General features: G+C 39.9%; 1 protein-coding gene and 1 long non-coding RNA gene across 5 annotated transcripts; both read left to right on the top strand.

Moving 5' to 3' along the window:
• The first annotated feature begins 199 nt into the window (after positions 1-199).
• On the top strand, positions 200-11,336 carry RpL24 (ribosomal protein L24). The gene is made up of 7 exons (XM_080272922.1): positions 200-252; positions 382-457; positions 4,508-4,593; positions 4,931-5,044; positions 6,062-6,109; positions 7,057-7,123; positions 11,226-11,336. The coding sequence occupies exons 1-7, from the start codon at positions 248-250 to the stop codon at positions 11,304-11,306; spliced, it is 477 nt and encodes a 158-aa protein (XP_080129048.1). The 5' UTR covers positions 200-247; the 3' UTR covers positions 11,307-11,336.
• A 316-nt stretch (positions 11,337-11,652) lies between these two features.
• Positions 11,653-24,135, top strand: LOC145400407 (uncharacterized). Of its 4 annotated transcripts, none has more exons than XR_013897436.1 (11): positions 11,653-11,825; positions 12,225-12,273; positions 12,620-12,689; positions 13,178-13,305; positions 14,922-14,985; positions 16,557-16,694; positions 17,101-17,138; positions 17,788-17,878; positions 19,208-19,330; positions 19,534-19,642; positions 22,985-24,135. It is a non-coding gene; the product is annotated as an uncharacterized LOC145400407 (long non-coding RNA). The 4 variants fall into 4 exon arrangements; XR_013897438.1 differs by lacking the exon at positions 11,653-11,825 and having other exon boundaries at positions 11,931-12,273; positions 22,985-23,113; positions 23,551-24,135; XR_013897437.1 differs by lacking the exon at positions 11,653-11,825 and having other exon boundaries at positions 11,931-12,273; positions 19,534-19,624.
• Positions 24,136-25,814: the final 1,679 nt, after the last annotated feature.

Genomic DNA, 25,814 nt, shown 5'->3' with positions numbered 1-25,814 from the left:
GATTTTTCCATGTATATATTAAGAAAAATATTGAGCTAATTAGAATGATATATGATTACACTGAATTGCTAGAGGTGGTAAAAAGGATATTTATTTTGTTATTTTTTACGAAACTATTTTTTCCGAATTTTCTAGATTGATAGTCTCTAATGTACATAGTTAATTAGAATGTTACTAGTATAAAATCGGCGCGCAAGTCGCTTGTCATTTGTCCTCGTCTTTCCTTGTGTTGATACTTCCATCCAAGATGAAGTGAGTTGATGGTGACGTGTATTTATCTTGAATTATTACGGACATCGGTACATTTTGAAATATGAGTATAATACATTTAAAGTACGAGTACTTGGAGAGTGGTTTAACGTAATATATTCTTTATTTCAGGCTTCAACTCTGTAATTTTAGTGGATATAAAATCCAGCCTGGCCATGGGAAGACCCTGGTCCGAACCGATGGCAAGGTAAGAGAACTCCATAATATTGTAGTATTATTGCTTATGTCGGTGGTTAGGCTTCACCCCAAGACAAGCAGTATGTACAGTTACTCAGAAATTCGTTCGTAGTTATTAGTGGTGAGTGTTATGGTGTTTTAACGTTAGGTAATATTCGTCTGAATTGTTGCATCATTATTTACCGTAGGGATTTGGATACCTTTTTTGGTCAGTGTACGCTTTAGGCAGCAGAATGATCTTATTTGTTCAGTTCATATTCCTTCTGTTTGTTTTCTGTATTTTTCTGACTTTTCAGAGTGGTTAATGACTTTTCCGTGTTTAATTTTTTGCCATTACCATCACGTTCCTTAAGCCGTACTTAACGATTGTTTCCGGGTGAATGGTAGACTTTTACCCAACATACTCGAGTGTGGATTTGGTCTCCCATTTCCAACTGGAGGTTAGGGTAGGTTATGTTGTCTATGTATCTAATGCCAGACGCCATAATCTCATAAGGGGTGGCCATTTGACTTGGAGTTGTTTGTTTTACAGGGAGGGGCACTAACCCTTCACCAACCCACTTGTTGACACGTAGGAAGCATGCATGGTTTGGTTATATGGTTACCACCCAGTATTGTAAATGGTTGTGTTGTGTTAGGTTAAATTAATTGGAACTGTTAAACCACGTGAGGTTAGGTTTAGGACATCCACCATTATGCTGAAGAATCGAACAAGAATGGACACTGCAGAACATAGCGAAAAACAGCAGGGAAACATTGATAAAGTTTTGGTACAATTATCGTTTCAGCCAAAAACAGAGTTACGAGATTTTCATTTTGGGGGGGTATTCTAGATAATTCTAAAACACTTTTTTCCAGTGACAGATTATTTTGATTTTACTCCTGAAGATAACCTAACCTAACCCAGTCTTCAAGAGTAAAATGGAAATAATTTTTTATGAAAATGCCCATTAGAAAAGTGTCATAGAATTATCTAAAAAAAAAAAAAAAAAAAAAAATGAAACATTCTGTTTTGGCTGAAATGACAGTAGAATCGAAATGTTTACAAACGTTTATTTACCTCCGCAGAAATAATCAGAAGAATCAGTCTAACAGGAGTTAATAGCCATACAGAATACCAGTAGTATTTTTATAGTCATGGAGAATCACACCATATATGCTATTTTGGTTAGGCTAAATTAACTTGGTGAGGTTATATAGGCGTGATCAGTTACGATGTTATATTAGATAGATTTTGACTTGGGTTAGGGGAAAAATCTGAATAATTTTCATTGTGCAAATAAACTTTTGTTATTTCTAATTATTAATGCATTACATGGTGTCTCTTCATTATGTTGTAATTCAGAAGCTGGGACTGTGCTACAGTATGCTACATTGTACATGCCACAATGTACATTACTTACAGTACATTTTTTTTTTAAATTGTGTATTACATAGTCATATTTTTTATATATTTATTTATTTATTTATTTTGTATTTCTGTATTAAAGGAACTTTGGTGAAAATCTAGGAGATCTCCAATGCATATACAGTACTGTAATTTACAATCATAGGTTTGTCCTTAAATTATAACCTAATAATTATTTAAAAGTTTTGGAAATGTGTTATTTTGAATATACTTATTAAACCTAATCAGTTTTCAGGCAAACGGGCAAAATATGTCACAATATGTGCTGGTTAATATGTCACAATAATTCATACTACCATTGTGTAACCGAACCTAATCTGGCATACTGTAACATAACCAGAATGACGTGAATGGGTTGGCGGGGGTGGAGTTGAATTGACCTACTCCCTGTGCAAGGCATCACTGCCAGTAAAAAATAATTTATCCATCCATCCATCATCCAGTCCTACATTGCCCAGTGAGGAGCGTAGGAGCCCGGGGCTAGGCAGTTGGTCCTGACATTTAAGATGAAAAAAAAAAAAAAAAAAAAAAAAAAAAAAAAATCTGCCCTTATCCTGCAAGTTGCTTCTGCAGAATTTAGGTGTTATAAGTGAATTACACAATCATCAAACTGTCCTTGTCATAAAATTTCATTTATGAATGAGAGCACCCCTAGACTTTGCCTTCTTCTTTTACTGATTTTAGCATTTTTCTTGTAAAGCAAGCTCCTTTATGCATCAGTTTGTCCTCACTACACTTAGGTAGCCTTTGAAAACTAGGGAGATTATAAGATTACACCGCAGCTTTAGTGGAATAAATAGGCAATAATTAATGCATTGGAAATATCATTGGAAACCCTACATACATTGTATTAAATCATTTTATTCTGATTTTTGCAACAGTTGAAAATCTTGGTCATTCCTTAAAAATGAGAGTACTGTATACTGTAACCAACCGTTGTCATATGCTTCCCTGTACATAAAATCTGTCTATCTATCTATCTATCTATCTATAGCCCAAAGCCCTAATACTGCAAAGGGTGGCTGCAGGCAAAACACCCCCAAGTCGCTCTGTCGCCCACCATTTGACTGCCCTCCCTCCTGCTCACTCCCCCCATCTTCATAGACCTCTCAAGTCCATACAAGAGAATATCTACAGCACTTGTAGTATGCAAAGGAAATGGCAAAGGAAGAGGTGCTGGAAAATCTTTTTACCCCGTGAGAATATGACCACCTGTAAAATTGTAGCAAGGATATTGATTATGGGAACTCACACTGAGTCATATCACAGCCAGACTAGACAATAATCAATATCCATAGTACTGTACAGCTTGATGTGTACTGGGGCTGTTTCTTCCAAAGCATATTTTTTCCAATTTATGTTTCACCTTAGGTGCTGTAATTTTCATGTTTCATCCCATACTCAGCCTGGCAATGAATACAGGGTATGTGGTTTCCCATTGTTTTTTATGATTCATACACACTCTCTCTCTCTCTCTCTCTCTCTCTCTCTCTCCAGCACCTTCATATCCATTGGAAATTAGCAGTTTTTAAGATATCCCCCCCCCCCAAATAAAAGTGAATTACAGGCCATTTGGGGCATTAACCTTCCCTAATTCCACGTCACCTAATCTAGACCTGAAGCAGTCCAGTCCTAACCAAAACAAATCCCAACTTTCTCACATTCCTGAAGAAACAGGAGCAGGAATAGGAGAGCACCTGTTTCTTGCAGATGCCATGGCATTAATGAGTTGCCAGGCGGTAGCTTGGCAAGTGATTGGCTCGTGTAAATGGTGACTCATTGTGGCAGCCAAGTGGTGCAATTAAATAATGTTACATCTCCATCATAATTGATATCCAGCTGAAGTTTTGTAGAAGAAAAGGTGTTTGCACAGGTGAGATCTAACTGTAGAACACCCTTTAAAACCATGTCAGTTATATACAGTATGGGCCAAAATGAGAGTAATACTTCATCTAATTTCTTAAGGCCACCATAGGTACTAAGTATGTACTGTATATTGATCATAAGTCATGCTGAGTCATACCAGAACAATGCATGGGTGTAGTCAGTAGTCATCAGTTTTAGGTCTTCTGGGGCAGTTACTTATTGAGCACATTGTTCATTACCTATACCTGTGATTTTGATCTTGTCTGAAGTCTTACTGTGGTACTAGAACCATGCATGACAGTAATCAGTGCCCTTAGCTTGTACAACTCAGGTCTTCTGACCACATTTCGGTATATACGGTATATGGTTTATTTTACTTCCGTGCGTAATTTACATTAATCAGTGCATGGTTTTGGGATTATTTTTGTGAGACAGTTTTCCCTTTTGGGCATTTGGAGATGATGGAGAATGAGAGACTAACAAGGAGAGTGTACATGAGTGAGTTGAGGGAGGGGAGAGGGAGGGGGAGGCCGAGGATGAGATGGAGGGATGGAGTGGACAGGTATATGAGAGAGGGGGGTGTGAGCTGGGAGCAAGGCAGTGAAGTGGCATTGGACAGGGTGACATGGACGCGATTTGTTCGTGGTCACACGCTATGGAATTGAGGCGTCTGGCAATACTGTAGATAGATAGTTTTCCCTTTGTGGCTGGGTGTATTGAATAACACTTCCCCCCCCCCCAATGATTTTTTATAGTTTCATTAACCATGCAGTATTTTCCTTTCAGGTGTACGTGTTCATGAACTCAAAATGCGAACGTGCACACATGATGAAGAGGAACCCCCGTGAGGTGCGGTGGACCATCCTTTACAGGTCAGTGTCATTAAAGAATAGGCAGTCCATTTCACTCATTTAGTGGCTTTAGAGGTTTCTCAACACCTCCTTCTTGGTTATTTATTCGGCACTGTATGCCTTAGTATCCTCATGTATGTTAATGGCGCAAACTGTTGAGCTTTAGATGATTAAGGAAATAAAAAGAATATAATATGTAAGAAAAGGAAGTCAGTAAAAGAAAATATTAAGGATTAACTAAAACAGTGAATGGATGTAGGAAGATTATGATAAGGCAAAATAAGTAAATTGAATGAACAATGTAAACTGTTATTTTGACTTGAAGGGATTAATATTTCTGGCTGTTCAATTGTTTCAGGCGTAAGCACAAGAAGGGTATGGAGGAGGAGACCACCAAGAAGCGTACCCGCCGCACCCAGAAGTACCAAAGAGCCATTGTTGGTGCCTCACTCACAGACATCATGGCCAAGAGGTGATTGACATTTGCTGTATGGTTTGGCCATGTGGAGAGGATGGAGTATGAGAGACTAATGAGGAGAGTGTGTGTGTGTGTGTGAAGTGGAGGGTGGGGAGAGGGAGGCCAAGGATGAGATAGAGGGATGGAGTGGAGAGGTACATTAGAGAGGGGTGTGTGGGCTGGAGAGAGGGAAGTGAAATGGTACGAGATAGGGCAAGATGGAGTCAGTCTGTTTGTGACCACCCCTTATGGGATTAAGGCATCAGGCAATAGACAGATAGATAGCATTTCAGCACATCCTCTAATACTAAATCCATCTTCTTCCATTTTTTAATGCATCTGTACTGTACAGCCAAGTGAAAGTGTACCAGTATTCCTCCATATTTCCTATTCCTCTACATACTGGGATGACAGTACTGTAACCTACCTTCTCTTACTCTTTTCTGTGCCATGTGTTGTTTCACAAAAATACCGTAGCTCATGTAACACCGCTTGTCACGGCTGACTGAGAAGTACCCACAAATTTTTGCTCATGATTGTACATATATTTTGGATGCCAGTCATACTTCCAGTTGTGATGTGAAAAATCTTTAATGTTCAGCTGACTCAGAGCCTGCTGCTCATCAAACATTTAATCTTTGTGCATTACTTCAAAATTAATTTTGCATCATTTTAATGTACTTGTATATCTTGCTTGGTTGCAGATTGATGTATTATAATTCATATGATGCACTGAGCTTATTACATGAAATTTTACAAGGCTTTGTTTGAGTTAGATGATTGATGGTCAGGTGAGGTGAAACTCCACCTGGATGTGACCCCTGAGGTTAACTTTTGAGGGTGACATGGGTTTACTACTTCTGTAATGCTGCTTAGGGACGAGACTGGTAACGAGGTGTAAATGCTTTTGGACTTAGTAACCTACCCTTGGCCCCTACACTCCTGATAGGGCAGTACTGGGTTAGATGATGAATGGATGGAGATTTATGGAAAGTATTTAGCCAGTTTGTAAAGTTGAATTTTCTCTTTCAGGAACATGAAGCCTGAAGTGCGTAAGGCTCAGCGAGAACAGGCTATCAGGTGAGTTCAGTGTTTTACTCATGTTTGGATTATAGCAGTTAAATTTTTAGGTTTTGCTGTGGTATGAAACTGGGTAATAAATTTAGTATTGCATTTACTGTTTTGAATAATAATTTACACAATTATGCTGAAGCTGTGTTGTATTAGTTGATGTAGGGTATCATTGTTCCCAATAGGATTCAAAATGTGTGGAATATATTTGACGCATCTGGAAGTCTGTTTTAATATAATATTTCAGTATTGATGCTTTTCTTGAATTATAGTCCCCTACTGCAGAAATGGTTTATTTGTGAACCTTTATGTGTTTGTGAGGCTTGAAATTTTTTGTAGGGAATGTAATTTTTTCCCCCCATATCATTCAAGTATTTACCATACAAAATCTTTACCTTATTTGCATGCTTTGTATTATTATATTCCTAGATTGTTTGACAAGAGATTATGACAGAGGCTGTTCTAAGTACCACTAAGTGGTTTTATTTGCTTTCACAGGATCCTCTCATGATGATTTAGTAAAACATTTAACACAAGAGATTTGTTTGTAAGCTCCAGTTATGGTATAAAATACAGTTGTAATCATCATCATCATCATTCAGACCTCCTTTCCCACCCTAGGGCAGGGTGAGGAGTAGCAACATCCAGATGGCCAAAGTTTGGTAGATTGGGGTGCCCATCATCCGCTCACTCAGTGTAGTGTTGTCTTATGGTCTCTACACTGAGTGACAATATAAATGGTTTCCTGTACCCAGGACACCATTTACTATGCTGGGTGGTAACCATATAACCAGGATTTTTGGCCTGGTTAAGTGTCCCCCAGATTCCGCTATCTAAAATTGCTAAATCATGGCAGATGTTATAGTTGTAATACTTAAGTATTTATCAAGCTTACATAACCTGTAGAGAAACAGCATTCTTAGTACCTGTATATAATCATCTGATAACATTTCCAGAGCTGCCAAGGAGAAGAACAAGGCTGCAAAAGCCACCAAGAAGGCTAATGCTCCTCCTCCTGCCAAGGTATGTACATCATAATATTTTAAAGTTGAATACAGTATCATAGTTCACTCTATCTGAGACCCTTGCAGTGAGTGTAACATTTCTCCTAACAGTTGTTTTTCGGGCACAAGTTTCCCTTCGTAACATTAACCATTCCTTTTATAAAATACTTGTATAATATGTGTAGGTATCAAGTGCATATGATTGAGCCGGTGCAGGTTTATATCCAAGGGGTGTGCTCATGTAATGCCACTCAGGGATGAGTGAGGCTGGTCGCTTTCAACTTTAAATGTCTGGATCGACTTACCAAGCCCCGGTCTGCTACGCTCCTCCTGGGGCAACACTGGATAGATGATGAATGAATGAATGAATCAGATGCGTAATATAAAGGTTCCAGCATCTAGAATTTCAGTGCTGTACTAACAGCAGTGTATGTTGTCATTGCACTTCATGGAAGTTTATAGAGAAAGACTGCCTACCACATTTTGATTATCATTTAATTGATGATTACCTGGCTTTTTATTATTTCTTGTGTTACTCTGTCGTGGATCTGGCCCGCTCTGCTTTTGTGAGATATAGTTTGGATGGTGATGGATGATGGTTACACACATCTGTGATTAAACTCTAGGTTTTCATACGGTAATCACATTCTGAATAATAAGCATTTTGATGGATAATTTATATGTGATGCCAGTTTATTAATGTTAATTTGTTCCATTCATCCATCATCCAATCCTATGCCACCCCATGAGGAACGTAGGAGCCCAGGGCTAGGCAAGTTGGTCCTGACATTTAAGATAAGAGTGACCTGCCTCACTCATCCCTGAGTGGCATTACGTGAGCAATTAATTTGTCAAGAAAGTAAAAGCATTGGATTAGTAAAAAAATTGGTATTGGAATATGCTTTCATGCATAACATAAACCACTTTTAATTATTAGATTTTCAAAAAAGTGATGGGTAGTTAACCCTTTAACTGCGGGCATTGTTTTGCCCCGACTGGCCTCTTCCGTGGGGGTTTCAGCCAAAATGTAAACAAACTTTAAACCTTTATAACTCTGCACAGAATAAATCTAGAGCGAAAAATAAGGTACCATTAGAAAGTACTAACCTTCGGCTTTGCAATGATGTAGGTTTCATGATTTCGTTGACTATCACTGGATGGGCAGTGCCGTTAGAAGTGAGCGATCTAAAATCACTATTTTTCGCTCACACGCCATTACCAAATGCCAACCTCATTCAGATAATAATACTATAAACATATATGAACACTGCACATACGATAAACACCCACTCTGTGTTCACTGAGGCAGGTAAAAGGCACTGTAATTGCCCGCACTTCACTGCCACATCAGCGGTGTTGTAATCACTATTTTTCGTTCACACACCATTACCAAATGCCAACCTCATTCTGATAATAATACTATAAACATATATGAACACTGCACATACGATAAACACACACCCTGTGTTCACTGAGGCAGGTAAAAGGCGCTGTAATTGCCCGCACTTCACTGCCACATCAGCAGTGCTATAATAACTGTTTTTCGCTTACACACCATTACCAAATGCCAACCTCATTCTGATAATAATACTATAAACATATATGAACACTGCACATACGATAAACACCCACTCTGTGTTCACTGAGGCAGGTAAAAGGCACTGTAATTGCCTGCACTTCACTGCCACATCAGCGGTGTTGTCACTCACACAGCTGGACAGATTCTGATGCGTGTTTGGTCCGGGGTGGGGTGGGGGGCCCGGGGGGTGGGAGGTGGGGGTCGGCTGGAGTGAAAGAACTTAATAGCTACTCTCCCTTGAAACAATTGGCGCACAGGAAAAACGCGCGGTATTCAAAATATTCACAAACATTCGAGAATGACACCCGCGGTTTGGTCCAGTTTTTGCAATGTCATTCTGGGATGACACCCACGGTTAAAGGGTTAAGAAGCTACATGTGGAAGGTAGATCTAGACTTCTAGGGGCTTGAGTGATGGATGAATGAGTGTGGGTCATTTCATTGGGCATTTGTTGGTAGGATAACCCACTGTTATGTTTGTTTTTCTGGCTTTCGGGACTCTGCGTTGCCCCGTTTGCAGGTGGGAAGGAGGCAGGATGATGATGATGGGTATAAAGTGTTTGTGTGATGTGCTTTTTATCATCATCATCATCCAGACCTCCTTTCCCACTGTAGGGTAGGGTGAGGTAGGAACCAAACAAACAAACAAAAAAAGTAAGAATGAGGTGAGACACTAACCAAAGTTTTCCCAGTTGAATGGACCACACTCCCATTCACTCACCATTCAAGGCCCTGGAATCCTGGCTTCATCAGATCGTTAAAACTTATTCCAGACATAGCATCATATCTGCCTGTCCTACTGAGTGCTGTTTATGTGCAGGGAAAGTGTTAATATTTTATTCTCTCTTTCTTTTGCAGAAAGTGGTAAGTGCTGCTGTTAATCATTGTGTGTTACATTGGAGTTCACTACTTGATGACCCTTAGCATAGGAATAAGTTAAGTGCCAGAATCATTGTTCTGAAAAGTAAAGTAGTTGCTTCTTTGTATATTCAACCCCTCCCCTCAGACTTTGTTGGTTTTTCTTGCCATCACGTAAATTACCGGTCTACCTCAACCCCTGTCACTTGGTGGGAAAGAATTTGAGACCTTGATGATTCTTTTCTCTTTTGTTGGGAAAAAATCTGGATGATGATGTTACAAGGTTTTCATGTAGGTCCTGAAAGATTATTCCCCCCACCCCCGCACCATGTGATAAATACAAAATTTTGTAGTATCGTAACATTTTTAGTGAATTGTTATGACAGAATAGAGGCAGGGTAACAACACAGTACACTACAATTGACCCAGAGTTGTTGGCCAAGTGTGTTCAGACTGTTTTGTGTTCTCGGAATAATTGGAAGACAAATAAGTCATAGGTAACATGAGTGTTAATAGGTTTTGGAGGGAAACTATGTAGGTTGAGGGTAATCAAGTATTTTTCTCCTAGAGTTGGGGAGCCTGAGAGTGTTAGGAGGGTTATGAAGAGTGAACTGGTTATTTATTTATTTTTATTTTTCTAAGTTGAGCCTGATAATGTTAATAGGATTAAGATAATAAGTACAGTACATCTTCTTCATATGAACACTCAGTATATTTTCATTCACTTCTATAATTATTACAATTATCATCATTAATGGTCAATTTTTAACATATGATCATTATGATGCTTTGATTTCTCACTGTATGATCATTTTCTTGCTTATACAATTGCTGAATTACCAAATTTATCATACAATTAGGCTTCACAATGCATCCCCATTGTTAAATGAGCATGTGCTATATGTATTCTTTTCGAGCCAAGCCTGGGAGTGTCAAAATGGTTTAGAGGAGACTGCTTAGTTTAAGAGGGTAATAATATACTATGTTTTCTATCCTTAGTCATAGGATCCCGAGTGTCAATAGGGTTAGGAAGATACTACAGGTATTATCTCCACATACACGGTACCCATTAATGGTGACAAAATTCAACAGTGTTTCAACCTGCCTGTGCTGTGTCGTATACAGTAGGTTGGCTTCCTGGCCACCATCTTGATTTATTTCAAGAATATGATTTTTTTTTTTTTTTTTTTTTTTTTTTTTTTTTTTTTTTTGCCAAGATTTTGTAGGGTTTGAAACTAGCACCTAGGACACTTACAGAGGTGTTGGAGTCACAGGGGTTTTTAGTTGGCAAGTTTGAGTATCTGTGAGATTTTTCCCACATTTTAATTCCTTTAAACCATTTAATGTCACTGTCTTTTGTCTGCATTATCTCTAGGCTCTGCCGCTAGGAAGCCATGTGTAGTGTAGTTGGGGTCACAGTGGATTTTTAGTTGGCAGGTTGAGGTTTGGTCAGAGACATAGTTAACACATCACTGTATTACAAGGTTAAAGGGGCTCGCCTACACAGGTTCTGCATGCATGGTCCACGGGGTTAACATGTGAGCCCTGTGAGAGGAGGTATAGCTGTATTCGAGTTAGTGAATGATGTAGCTGCTATATTTATTTTCCACCATTGAGCAGTGTGAAATGAGATGCAGCTGTATTTTAGTTAGGAAGGTAGTGACGTGTTCATTTTCTGCCCTCAGAGTCGGAAGGCTGCCCAGAAGGCTCCCAAAATGCCCCGCGCAGCTCGTCCTGGCCATGGCGGTCATGGTGGCAGGCGTTGATCACTGATAGAAATAGATTTACTTGCTTTACAGTGCCTTTTACTTCCATCCTGTATTTACATTGTCTTTTACTCCTATTCAGAATTTACAGTATCATTTATCCAACATTTATTTATTTCATATGTACAGTATAGCCTAAATTAACAAAATCTTTCACTATTGCAATGCCTTTCACTTCTGTCCTGATAATCATGATACAGGTTTGCTTGACCATTTAACTTCATGAATAGGTGGTGGAGAAGGATGCCTTTATGTGGTGGCACCGAGGTAACTGGGCGGCTCATCTGCATGGTTGCACAAATATCTCTTAACTTCTGCGAAAGGAGATGGTGGACTGCAGCAGAAGAGCAACCTCAATGTGCAGTTTCCCTGGTTCATGTTTAGATGTGCCTGGGACCACAACAGCAGCAACTAGGCATTTGTCTTGGATTTTTAATGTCATAGAACTTGAATTGGATTTGTATGTAAACATATAGTATAAACATACACTGTTTTATGACCAAGAATGCATCAAATTTGGTGAGTATTGTTTGTTCCTCTTTTTATTAATTTGATATACTGTACAGTACACCATTTTGTTGTTAGTAATTATCATTTATGCCTTATCTCCTTTACTTCCTTGATATGAACTGTTCAGAGTGAATATACTTTTTTCTTTAACTTGTGAAGGTAGCAGTGTATTGTATTTTAGCATTTGATATATGCAGTGTTGACTCCACTTACATCTCATAATGACTTGTGTTTGTCATTCACTCAGTAAAGAGTATGCTTGAATCTAATATTATCGGAGTAGTGTTTAGAGGTGAAAGTTTGCTTGATATTTGTTTTATAAAAATGAACTTCAGAAGCATTTCCATGACATGGTTTAAATTGCTGTATGCTGAGAATAGTTGAAGAACTTCATTTACCCCTTCCCAGTTTCAGGTGTGACTTGGAGTAATGAAGTGGAGAACTGAGGAAACACCTTGTAAGTTGAATTTCATTGAGACTTTTTGCTCCAGTGACATTCTTTGCATTCTTGCAACTACCAGACAGCGGTATTCATTTCAGAAGAGGTCAGGTTTTGCCTACATTAACCCTTGCAAGAGGCCCTCCCCCCCCTTCCCCCCAATGAAATTGTGTGGTAGTAGCAAGAAATAGCAAAAGCATCATTGGCTTGAGGGTGTATCGGTATAATGATGAGCAAGGAATTACCGCTTGACTGTAATGAAACCACCTATATGGCTGTTTTTATCTCTGACTATAAATTGGAATTGCGTAATGTTGTTACCGTAACTGATTAGCTATACAGCAAATTTCATCTTTCTTCACAGGAGCTGGAGGTTTGGACAGTTTCTCATCATTCCTTGCAAATCGACATCTTCCCCTGATACCAAAACACAGGTAAGTTCAGTGTCACTTTAACTTTTCAGACATTTTTATGCAGCCTGATTATTTCAAACTGGAAGAGTTTTATTCAGCCTTCAATAACCGTATCAGTACCATAGGTTTGTCCCAAGTTAAATAAGATTGGTGGTTGCAGAAGCTGGCACCATTGAAGTAGCTACTGTATACTTGGCCCTGATTTTCCTGCTGTTGAACCCAAATACACATAGCCAAGTGGCAGAGAGAGAGAGAATGCTACAGCCCATACCTCCTTTCAGTGGCGCTCCTTGACTACATGCACTTTCTTGTGTTCTTCTCTTGTTGCCACTGTGCGTTCAATATAGAGGGCAATTTTGGATCAAGGTAGAGTAAAAGGAGTACACTTAATGATGAACGTGGTTATGACCGATTGATTGTAATGAAACCAGTCCGCGGCAGTTTTTTTTCTGATTTATGTTGAAAACATACCTTGTAACTGGTAATGAAGCACGGTTTTATCTCCCCAGGATTATGAGCAGGAGGCCTGGGATAGACACTGAGTTGTGGTTCATGATTCAAGTTACTGTGATAGAGTTAACTGGTGCACATGTCCAGTCTTGTAATGTGTCCGTCATACTGCTGCCATGCGGTAATGGTGAGTGACATTGCCTTTTTGCCTGATCTGAAGTAACCCCCTTAACGTTGATGATATACAGGGTGGTACATATATACAACTCTTGTCTTTTGAACTACTGAGTGATTTTTTTTTTAGTGTGGGGATGGCTTAGTCAATGCTGTTTGTCTATCCTACATCATGTACAGTGAGACCTCATTATAATGAACTAATTGTGAAGAAAAGGCAGACAGTCTGTCCAGTAGTTTGTTTTATAAGACATCCAATAAGGACCACTGTACCAGACCTAGGGACAGTATGTATGAAAAATGGTCTGTTATGTTGGACAAATTATAAGAGATCAGAAAATCAGCAATTAAAGGATTTGACCTGTATTCCTTGATATTTAATAGATCAGTAAGCAATACAGAACTAATGTTGGCCCTCATTTTGTGAGGTAATAAATAATAATGAAAAGGGAAATAGTGGGCTGTGGTTAGGTATTTAACACTTTTGTCCAGTTGGTTGCTGGATGAGCTCTATACCAGATCTTGGTTCAGTATATAACACAAAGTTATTGTATTGTTGGGCTAGGGGATCAGTTTATCTGAAGTCCCCTACATATCTCTGACTGGGGTAAAAATAATATGGTTGTCTTTAATGCATCTAAGACTCAGTTCTTACACCTATCAACCCGACAAAATCTTCCACAGGTATACCCACTAATGTTTAATAATATTCAGATTAATCCTGCATCATCCTTGAACATGCTTGGGGTTTCATTTACTCGGGACTTATCTTGGAAAGATCATATTACATCTCTTGTAAAATCTGCTTCCAAGAGATTGGGTGTGCTAAGCCGACTCCGCTCTTTCTTTACCCCTGCACAATTGTTGACTCTATACAGGGGTTTTATCCGCCCCTGTGTGGAGTACAACTCTCATGTGTGGGGAGGCTCCCCACATACAGCTCTTCTCAATAGGGTGGAGTCAAAGGCTTTTCGTCTCATTAACTCTCCTCCTCTTACTGACTCCCTTCAACCTCTGTCTCTTCGCCGCACTGTTGCATCTTTATCTCTTTTCTATCGCTACTTTAATGGTCACTGCTCCTCTGAACTGTCTGCTTGCATTCCTCCACCTCTACGACGGGCGCGTAGCACCCGTCTGGCTGGCAGCAAACTCTCATCCCTTTTCTGTCCAACTCTCTAATGCAAGAGTTAACCGTTACTCCCAGTCTTTCATTTATGCAACAGGTCAGCTCTGGAACTGTCTCCCTCTGTCTGTATTTCCTCCTGCCTATGATCTCCAGTCTTTCAAACGTAGTGTGTCCAGGCATCTCAAAATGATCGGATCTTGAATTTGGCTCTCTATTGTATTTTGTTTTTCTCTTGGAGGGAACTGTTACTGCGGGCTCATGGCCTTTGGTTCCTTCTTCCTCGCATTAAAAAAAAAAAAAAAAAAAAAAAAAACAGGCCCATCAAAGCAAGGTCTCATTGTGCAGGATGTCATCATATTGAAGGGGTTAATTGTCATTCATGATGAAAATAAAAATCTGTCAATCCTATGAGTTCTGATTAAACCAAATTGCTCTGACCGTGGAAATTAAAAGTTTGCAGAGGAAAATTTTTTGTTGTGTTCTAAAGTGTAATTATCTTGCAGACCTTCCACACGTGCAGTGCCAACTGGATGGGTTTGGGTGGCTCAGACGAGGGATTACTTGTAGGTAAGCATCGTGAGTTTATATATCAGACTTACAGTATGTGTTATGTGGGAAAGGTAACAGTGTTGTGGGTGTGTATTACCTCACCTCATCCTTGGGGTGGAAGAGGTGTGGATGCTTGGAGGAGTAGAATGGTTTTGATTGATGATGATGATGATGGGGGGGGGTGGAAGAGGTCTGGATGATGATGGAGGGGAGGTCTAGATGATCCAGTGTTTCCACATGAGGAGCATTGGAGCCCAGGGCTAGGCAAATTGGTCCTGGCATAGAAAAGATGAGTTTGATCAGCCTCTCATTCCTGAGTGGCATTATATGAGGAATAAACCCCAACCACCCCTTGGATTTAAATCCACACCAGATCAGTCTGATTGGAGTGTTTTAATTACCCACCAAACCACAGGCGCTATAATTTGGTTATATGATACCATCCAGCGTATCAATGGTTTCCTGCGTACAGGAAACCATTTGGCATGTCACTCATGTAGAGTCACCTGTAGACAGAAGGAAGAGGAGAGAATGAAGGAAAGAGGAAGGAAGGAAGAGAGAAAGGGCAGGCACCTGAGAGCAGCACTACTGGTACATCAAGTGATTAGCTAAGTAACTTTCTGCATTATGAGAAGGAAGGGAGGGGTTGGAGATTTTACCTGGGATGACGTTTTGCTTAGAATTTTCAATAGTTAGGTGGTGGTGATGAGTGGCTAGGTAATTTATCAGATACACCCATGTAGTGCATCATGATGATTGTGGAATTACCGATTGATATCAATGAAACTAATTCCATGGCTGCTTTTTTCTGATTATCACTGGAAAATTTGCCTTGTACAGTAAAATAACAAAACAAGTAAAGAAGCTGTTTTTATCTACACTGGATGATAAGGAAGCCTGGGTTAGATGGTAAATCCTGGTTTCTGGACTGACAGGCAACTGTAGTGGGGGAGTTGACCATTTCATACTCGAGTGCCAGTTACTGATGGTAAGTTGGATGCTGATGGTGATTTGGACCTTGGGTAATTAATCTGAATTTAATTATTAATCCTATGAGTTGGTGACATTTTTTGCTGTGACATAGGATTTCTGCTTCATTGCTGTAATAATTATGTTTTTCATATTCATAAATATAAAGAGCTTCCAGCACTCTTGCATGCTTCTGTATACAATGTAATATGACACTACTATATGGGATGGTTTAGATGTCATTTTTTCATTCATTCATCCAACCCTTCACCTTCAGGAGTGTAAATAAACTACCAACTTCTTTCTCTAAGATGCTTGAATCAACATGGAGATCAGCAGCATTTTTAAGGAAACTGGTCAATTTCCAAGAATATCTGTACTTTGAACTAAGAAGGGCATAGTGTTTCTCTCAGTTTGTTATTTTTGTGTTTGTTGATTGCAGTAGTGTGGTTGTTTGGTAATGTATCAGTTGTTGACACTTTGAGGTTACTAATGATGAGCATGGAATTACCGATTGATTGGAATGAAACAAGTCCGCGGCAATTTTTTTCTGATTGATTTCGAAGCACACCTCACTCAGGAAATGTAACTGATAATTACAGACAGTTTTCTCTCCCCAGGACCACAGAAAGATGGGGTCAGGGCTAGATATCAAAGCCTGGTTCGTCAGTCAAGTGGCATGAGATTCAGCTTTTCCAAGTTACTGGTGTTGCTGAAAGACTGAGTGTACTGTACGTCATTGCTGCCAGATGTTGAGGGTGAGTCGCTTACTGCAGTTTCGGTGAAGCTTAGGGCCATGTGCTTGAACCATAAGCTGGAAAGTGGAAAGCAACCTCCCTAAATTGTTATTGCCATTTTTGGAACACCTGTGGTTTCGAGGTTTGGTCTGCCTGTATTCCACATTACAGTGCAGTTAACGACAATACAGAAACCTAAACACGCTCCATCTGGCTTGCTTGGTTCAGAAATGATAAAAATAGGGAGCTTGCATTCCACTTAGTAATTTAACATTTAAGCATATGATCATTAGTTGTAATGTGATGAGAATGTTGAAAATCTGTCAATCCTATGAGTTCTGATTATATTTATTAGCCTGACCATGTGAATTAGAGAGTCTGTTATGGACTGAAGTTTTTGCTTTCTGTAATAGTAATTTTCTTTCAGGTCTGTGTGTGCACTGCCAGAAAATGGAACTATTGTTGGTAAGCGCCTTTGATTTTTCATTATCATGTAGCTTTACCATGTACCCAGAAAGTTTGACACTTGGCTACTAACTACTCTTGACTCTTAGAATGTGTCTGTCTTTCGCACCAGAATGCCTTAACCGTGTAATGGATGACCACAAACAAATCACCTTCCTGTCACCTTCCCTCATGCCATATGGTTGCCCTCTCGAATACTCATGTAGCTCACCAACCTATCCCTTCATCTTCCTCTCCACCTCAGTCACTCTCTAGTAAGCCTTCCATTTTCCATTGTCTCAACAAGGCCAAACCATCATACAAAGTATTTCTCCTAATGTTTTCTAGACTTGTGGAAAGTAATTAGCTGGTATTGGCAGATAATAACCTTCCATTGCATTGAAAACCATCAGCTGTATCATTGTTAACCCTAGTATGTTGGGATACCTTAAGTGGAGGTGTGACATAAATTTAGATAATTAACTTATAATCATTCTCTTTCTCTCTCACTAAAATATTACCACTCTGACACATATAATGATGAATGTGGAATTACCGATTGAATTTAATGAAACCAATTCCATGGCTGCTTTTCTCTGATTATTGTTTAAAAACCATGGATTGTCTGGTAATGTAGCATATGTGTTAAAGTTTTTTTTTTTTTTTCCAGGATGAGGCCTGGTTCAGATACTAAAGCCTGATTCCTGGGCTGACAGACAGCCGTGATCTGGGAGTCGACTGTATTGTACCAGTTGGTTGTGGTAAGTCCCCTATTTCAATTTTGTTTAGCCTAGAATGAAGCTATATTCTCTTCAACTTGACCTAGATTTTTAGCATTTTGTAGCTTATTTATCTAGGTCAGTGGCAGGAGACATTTCTACTGCCCTACATACTTTCCGTAGGATTCTTTGTGACTAGCATTGTAATCTAGTGTGTCTATTTTTACAGCTCAGCATTCAAGATGGAGAGGTGGGAATTTAGGCAAAGTTAAGAGTACAAGGTGTATAGTTGGAGCCAGGTTTCCATAGCCATGAGTTGTGTGAGTGGCTGGTCCATTTCACTAATAGTGCTGTTGATTATACACCTAAGATTTTTATCCTTTTGCAGCTTATGTCGTATAGTTTGGTGACGAAGAGAGACAATACTGCTACTTTATAGCCACTTCCATAACACGTCTTTGTAACTTTCATCATATTCTAGTGTTAATCAGTTGCTACGGCTCAGCATTCAAGATGGAGAGATGGCAATTGTAGGGAAGTTTAGAGTAAAATTAATGTAATTCTTCCTCTAATGTTTTTTCTTTCTCTGCTTTTTTAATCGTACCTTGCCCTGTCATTTGGGGCGTGTAAGAGGTTGGGTCGATGGTATTGAAGGAAGTTGTTGTTTGTTTATGATGAATTAGTCTAGGTGTCAGATTGTCTTGTTACTGTTTGTTGACTGCAGTAAACGGTTGTGTAATCCTATTTTGACGTTAGATTCCAGATGTAAACTAAGCTTATGAATAGGAGCTTGCTCTTCAATTCTATTTAGTTGATTAGTCATATATCATTTATTGGCACTTTATTAGTTTGTAAAAGTCAACAGTGTCACAGATCAGGAGTGAGAGCAGTGGAAATGAATTACATGAGAGGAGTGTAGTTATATAGAGAGACAGACAGACAAATGAGGAAGTGAAAGAGTGTTGTGATGTTGATGTGGATGTGATTGAAAGTATTGACAAATATTTTTAGATGGTTTTGCCATGTGAGGAGGATGGAGAATGGGAGACCAATGAAGAATGTATGTGAGGAGGGGGGGGGAAACCAAGAATAGGATGGAGTATGGAGTGGAACGATATCTTAGAGAGGTGGATGTGAGTTGGAGGGAGAACAGCCAAATAACAAAGGACAGGATGACGTGAAGGTAATTTGTTTGCAGCCACCTCGTATAGGAATAAGGTCTTTGGCAGTAGATAGATGTAATGATGAACATGGAATTACCGATTGATTGTAATGAAACCAGTCCGCGGCAATTTTTGTCTGATTATAATTCGTAAGCACACCTGATCCTTTGAATGTAACTTGTATTGAAGCATAGTTTCACCTCTCCAGCATCACAAGAGGGATGAATATCAAGTTATGGTTCATCGGTGGGGTGATAACTACGATGTGAGAGTCAGCTGGTGCAAGTTGTGTTGTCTTCATTATGTGTGCAACTGCTGCCAGATGCTGATGGTGAGTTACTGCACTTTTGGTTCAATTTAAATGTCATCATCATCATGGGGACCTCCAGTCATACCCCAATTATCTTTTATGATGAGAATAAAAAAATCTGTCAATCCTATGAGTTCTGATTATAATACACAGCTCTGACCATGTAAAATTAAGAGTATTGTAGATGGACATTATTCCTTTCTATAGTAGTCCATTTCTTGCAGGTGTACTGCGTTTGCACTTTCACATCCAGACATATGGTTTGCATTTGACGGAGTTACCTCGGTATGGAGTTTACGTCAATGCTGCCACATGGTGAGGGGAGACACATAGGTACTTACTTTTTGGTTGGCATGAATCCTTGAATCCAACAATTTATATTATTATTGGTATTAGTAGTAGAATGGATGTGGAAGATGTGCAGATTGGCCTGGGAGGAAGGTAGAGTCCCGGAGGATTGGAAGTCAGGTATAATTATTCCCTTGTACAAAGGAAAAGGGGAAAAAGAAGTGTGTGGTAACCATAGGGGCATTTGTCTTCTTAGTATAATAGGAAAAGTGTATGGCAGGATACTTATTGACAGAGTTAGAGAAAGAACAGAGAAATTAGTTGGAGAAGAACAGGGAGGCTTTAGGAAGGGAAGAGGTTGTGTAGATCAGATATTCATTCTCAGATCTTTAGTGGAAAAGTTTCTAGAGAAGGGAAAGAAGTTGCATGCGGCATTCATGGATTTGGAGAAAGCATATGACAGGGTGGATAGACAAGGATTGTGGAAAGTGTTAAGAATATATGGAGTAGATGGAAAGTTGTTGAATGCTGTGAAGAGTATGCACGATGGTGCGAAGGCTGCAGTGCGTGTGGATGGTGAACTAAGTGAATTTTTCTCTTTGAAGGTTGGGTTGAAACAGGGATGTGTCATGTCTCCATGGTTGTTCAATCTGTACATGGATGGGGTAATAAAAGAGGTACAAGGTAGGGTAGTGGATGTTGGAGTGGCCATGGTGAGAGAGGATAGTGTTTGGAAACTCCCTGTACTGTTGTTTGCAGATGATACTGTGTTGTTGAGTGAAGACGAAGGAGAGCTGCAAGGCTTGGTGGATGAGTTTGGGAGAGTGTGTAAGAAACGGAATCTAAAGGTGAATGTAGGGAAGAGTAAAGTGATGGTCTTTGAGAGAGGTGAAGTCAGTGAATGTACAGCGAGGTTGGATGGTGAGGAATTGGAAAATGTGAGTACGTTTAAGTACTTGGGTAGTGTGATGAGTAAGGATGGAGGTTTGGAGGGTGAAGTGCTTGAAAGGGTACAGCAGGGAAGAAAGGTTGCTGGTTCCTTGAAAGCAGTGATAAGAAACAGGGAAGTGAGCATGGAAGTGAAAAAGTTACTACATGACAGTATTGTGATACCAACTCTAACGTACGGAAGTGAAGCTTGGACGTTGTTGGAAGGACACAAGTCAAGAGTGAGAGCAGTGGAAATGAGTTATTTAAGAGGAGCCTGTGGAGTCACATGGAGAGACAGGCTGACGAATGAGGATATAAAGGAGCGTTGTGGTGTTGATGTGGATGAGATAGGAAGCGTTATGAGGAACACACTGAAGTGGTTTGGCCATGTGGAGAGGATGGAGGGTGAAAGACTGACGAAGAGAGTGTATGTGAGTGAGGTGGAGGGGGAAAGAGGGAGGGGGAGGCCGAGGATGAGATGGAGGGATGGGGTGGAGAGGTATATGAGAGAGGGGGGTGTGAGCTGGGAGCAGGGGAGTGAAATGGCGGGGGACAGGGCGACTTGGAGGTGATTTGTTTGTGGCCACCCCAAACGGGATTGAGGCGTCTGGCAATAGATAGATAGATTATTATTATCATCATCATCATCTAATCCTGTGTTTCCCCACAAGGAATGTAAGAGCCCAGTGCTGGGCAAGTTGGTCCTGACATTTAAGATGAGAGCAACCAGCCTTACTCATCCCTGAGTGGCATTACATGAGCAGTAAACTCCAACCACCCCTTGGATATAAACCAACACAGGCTCAATCCGATTGGAGTGCCTTAATTACCCACTAAACCACCAGGTGCCATGATTTGGTTATATGGTTACCACTCAGCCTAGTAAATGGTTTCTTGGTACCTATGTTACTGATTAGTAGGAAATAAGGGTGGGATAATGATGAAAACTATGCTGTGTTCACCTAGCTGAGACTGAGCTGGAAAATATATATATATATTGATATTAAAAAAGTACTGTGGAAATGTTGTAGAGCCATAGTATTGTCATATCCACCCAGTGTACTATGGGAAATGAGTTCCAAAAGAATGAAAATCTTAGTCAAGTTAAGGCCACTGAACTATAGAAGTGAGTGGTCTTTCTGAACTGTTAAACTGACTGTCTTCTTATGCTGTGTGTATAGTTGTTTTCAGAGTAGGCTACCTTGAACCTGTGTAGATATTGATGTTGCTTTCCTTCAGGTACAGTACTTTGCTTGTGAAGAGGAACATTGAATTATATATAATTCATGCCATTTTGGGGGGTTGGAGCATTCGGTTATTTAATTCCTGGCAGTTTTGTTGGTAGGAGTATTCAGGTATTTAATTCATGCCATTTCTGTAATTTCCCTTTGTATTTTTGCATCATCAGCAAACATTTTTAGGTAGCTTCCATTTCCAATGTTGCTGTCTGTGTCATGTATACATACTAAAAACATAATTGGTGCCAGCACCGAGCCCTGTGGAACGCCACTCGTCACTTATCTCCATGATGAGTAATTTCCCCCTAGCACTGTTCTCATATCCTTTTTACTGAGAAAATCTTGCATCCAGTCATATAGTTTACCTTGGACTCCTCCTTGATCATACAGTTTCCATAAAAGTCTTTTGTGTGGTACTCTGTCAAATGCCTTCTTGAAATCCAAATATATGTTGTCTATCCAGCCATCTCTTTTCTGTATTATATCTGCAACTCTGTCATAGTAACTTAATAGGTTAGTAACATGATTTACCCAAGTTCTTCGTATCAGTTTTTCTAACATCTTGCTTACGACGTTGGTCAGTGGTACTGGTTGGTAGTTAAGTGGATTTTTTTTCTGTTTCCTTTCTTGAAAAAGGGCACAGTGTTTGCATTTTTCCAATTATCAGGTAGTTTTTCTTGTCTTAAGGTTTCTCCAAAAATTGATTGTAATGGATTCCTTAGCTCTTTTACACATTCCTGTAATAACAAACACAAAATCTCATCAGGGCCATTGGCTTTTCCCCTATCTAATTTCCTCATCTCTTCCTGGACCTCTTGTTTTGTTATACATTATTTATTAATGTGTGTGTTATTTTTTGTGTGTGTCCTACCCTGGGCATTGGCATCACAGCCTGCTCCCAAGGCCCGGCAGTCCTACATACCATATAGCTCTACATGTCGTCATTTCTTCCCTAACACCCACCATCCATATTTCATACATGCTAGGGCTGTCTTTGTTGGTAGGAACATTCAGTTTTATAAATCATGCCATTTTTGTTGGTAGGAGCATTTAGTTTATCATTTTTTTGATAGGCAATATATTTTATGTAATGATGAACATGGAATTACCGATTGATTGTTATGAAACAGTTCCGCGGCTATTTTTATCTGAGTTTAATCCAGAAGCACTCCTTATATATGAAATGCAACTGGTGATGATGCACAGTTTATCTCTTCAGGATCATGTGAGGAGGAGGCCTAAAATAAAGGCTGGTTCATCATCCAGGTGACAACTGTTGTGTGAGATGTAAGGGTTGCAAGTTGATGGTCTTCCCTCCCTACTGAAACAGCGCCACTATTGCCATATGGTGAGGCAGGCATGACATTTTGGTTAAGGTTAACTTTTGCTGAACAACTGCTTACTTTAGATAATGTATGCTTTCCCTAAATGACTTATATCCCCATCAAAACATTGCTCATTTTAGTTTATTTATGCTATCCTTTGAAGATTATGTTTGGATCTGGGGAGGCTCTGGACCAGGGAGGGGAAGGGGAAGGGGGAGTTAGGTAAACCCCTCATTATCCTCCCTGACTACTCGTTCTTTATAATATGAACAAAATTAAAGACAGCTGCACAAAACAGTGAAGATGTATCAGATTGAAGTGATCAGTTGAGTTTCATGATGAGAAACAGAATCTGTCAATCCTATGAGTTCTGATTATATTTAAAAGCTCTGACCTTGTGAAGTAAAAAGTATATTGAGGAAGGAATTATAGATTTACTTAGTAGTGACATTTCTTGCAGGTCTGCCGTATGTGCATTGCCATCAGGACAGTTATTTTTCCAGAAGAGGGTAAGCTGTAGTAGTTAACTGTTTTAGGGTAGCAATATCACAGTTGTCCAGTATTATCTACCTGAATAATAATAAGGATTAACTTCTGCAGCATAATTAAGAGGGGAAGTTGAGACTATACCTAGAGTTCTCTTGTACTTCTGATTAATTTCCTAAACATGAAGACTGATTTATCTAGGTGGAAATAAGAGTTATGATGATGATGATGTAGAGTCTGTATTATTGTGGAATGACAGGGTTTGTCCACAATATAACTGATTTTTATCTTTGTGGTAACAAGAGCAGGAGCTGGAGATTAGCAATATTTCTTCCTCAGTTGACTGGTAACTGTGGCTGAGGGTCACTCCTTGTAAGTTGTTAATAATGCCTCGGTAGATCAATATGACACATTGTTAGTGATGGTTAGACTCGGTTCATTTTCATCAACCTAACATGAATCATTCACCTTCAGCCTGAGTATGAGTTTCTCTTCATTTTTGCTACCTCGGGATTATTTGATTGAATTTGGAAAGGACCTGTATCTATGAATGTCTTAATAAAGGGTATATCTAACCCCTGCGGTCACAAAGTTTTCTTTAACCCTTTAGCTGTGCTGAAGTTTTTAGGAGCCAAATAAAATCGTCTGGTGGTAACCTAAATACAATTCATAAGATGTACCAACAGTGAAGATGGGTTAACTGAAGTAGATTCAGAAGCCTTTGACTCCTAGGGTTCCTCTTCCTTAAATAAAATAATTTGATGTTAACTTGAATACAATACAGTACCCAATTGCTCCTAGTTGCAATGGGATAGTTCAGTTGGGATAAAATTGAAGCTAGCAGTGCTTGTGATAAGTGGATGCATAACAAATGTAGTGGTATTAGAGGTAGGCTGTGAGATAAAAGCTGATTTCATGAGTGCAGTGTGTCTGGAGGATCATGAGATTACTAAGCATGAAAGGATTGATCTTGCTGGCGAGTCTTGAGGGTTGGAAGAAGTTCGGGGAGCTGTTTCCTTACCTGACACCGAGAGGGTTCTCCCTCTGTGTTAAGGGATCTTTGTATGCGACATGAGTTAGTGTAATGCTGTATGGTAGTGAGACCAGGGCAGTAAAGGGGGAGAATATTCTATCTGTCTATCTATTGCCAGACGCCTCAATCCCGTTTGGGGTGGCCACAAACAAATCGCCTCCAAGTCGCCCTGTCCCCCGCCATTTCACTGCCCTGCTCCCAACTCACACCCCCCTCTCTCATATACCTCTCCACCCCATCCCTCCATCTCATCCTCGGCCTCCCCCTCCCTCTTCCCCCCTCAAATGTGTAGAAATAATAATTAGGTGGATGTGCGGGTCATCGTTGAATGCGAGGTCTTGGGGTGCTAGGTTTATGATGGAGGAAATGAGGAAGGATGGGACTGGAGTGTATTGGGAGTGTGATGAGTAGATTAAAATAATACACCCCAGTCCCATTGTTCCACTCAATTCCTCCATCATAAACTACCACCCCAAGGCCTCGCGTTCAAGGAGCCTATATCCAATCCATCGCCATTTTTCTACGCTTTTCAGGAGCGTAGAGTCCTGGGACTAGGCTAATTAGTCCCAGCGTTTTAGGCGAGGGTGACCAGCTTCAGTCGTCCCTGACTGGCATTGTGTGAGCAATTCCCCTACCGGCCTTTAGATGGAAACCCTTGCAGGTTCTAACCGGTTGGAGCCCTTACCCTACTACATAACCAGCAAGTTGGTTATGTGGTTATCATCTTGCGTAGTAAATGGTTTCCTGGATCACAACATGCCATTTGGTTTGTCACTTGTCACCTGGTGACAGCACTCATGTGAGTGGATGGCGGGCACCCTCATCTACAAAGAGGGAGGGGGCACCAACTTTTAAATCAGTTGCTGAGAGGAATCACTTTAAAATGGCGAGACTGAATACTGAATGTATTATCGGCTTGAAGGGATTAATCAGTGTTTGAATTCTCGCATAAACAACGCAGCTTCCTTTAAATGGTACGTCGTCGTAAGCTCAACTTTATACTAATTTCCATGACAACCCTTTTACACCTGACCAGTGAAATATAACTGGATTTGTATTATTTTCTACGTTAGAAATAAGTTGTGGTGCGTTCACATTAATATCAAAAACTAAACCACAACATAAATCGGAATTAAGGCGTCCTCACACGCGAGTTGACAATCGAACGTGAGAAGGGATAACTTCATAAACTCTCAATTTCCTGG

The sequence above is a fragment of the Coenobita brevimanus genome, chromosome 52, assembly GCF_032717465.1.
Source record: "Coenobita brevimanus isolate Jiangsu-jjx chromosome 52, ASM3271746v2, whole genome shotgun sequence".
Lineage (NCBI taxonomy): Eukaryota > Metazoa > Arthropoda > Malacostraca > Decapoda > Coenobitidae > Coenobita > Coenobita brevimanus.
Note: the sequence above shows the minus strand (reverse complement) of the source record. Positions and strands in the feature narration are given on the sequence as shown.

Coding starts and splice junctions, on each gene's coding strand:
- RpL24 (XM_080272922.1), top strand. Junction 458..4,507: donor TGGTCCGAACCGATGGCAAG/GTAAGAGAACTC, acceptor TTTTCCTTTCAG/GTGTACGTGTTCATGAACTC. Junction 5,045..6,061: donor ACAGACATCATGGCCAAGAG/GTGATTGACATT, acceptor TTTCTCTTTCAG/GAACATGAAGCCTGAAGTGC.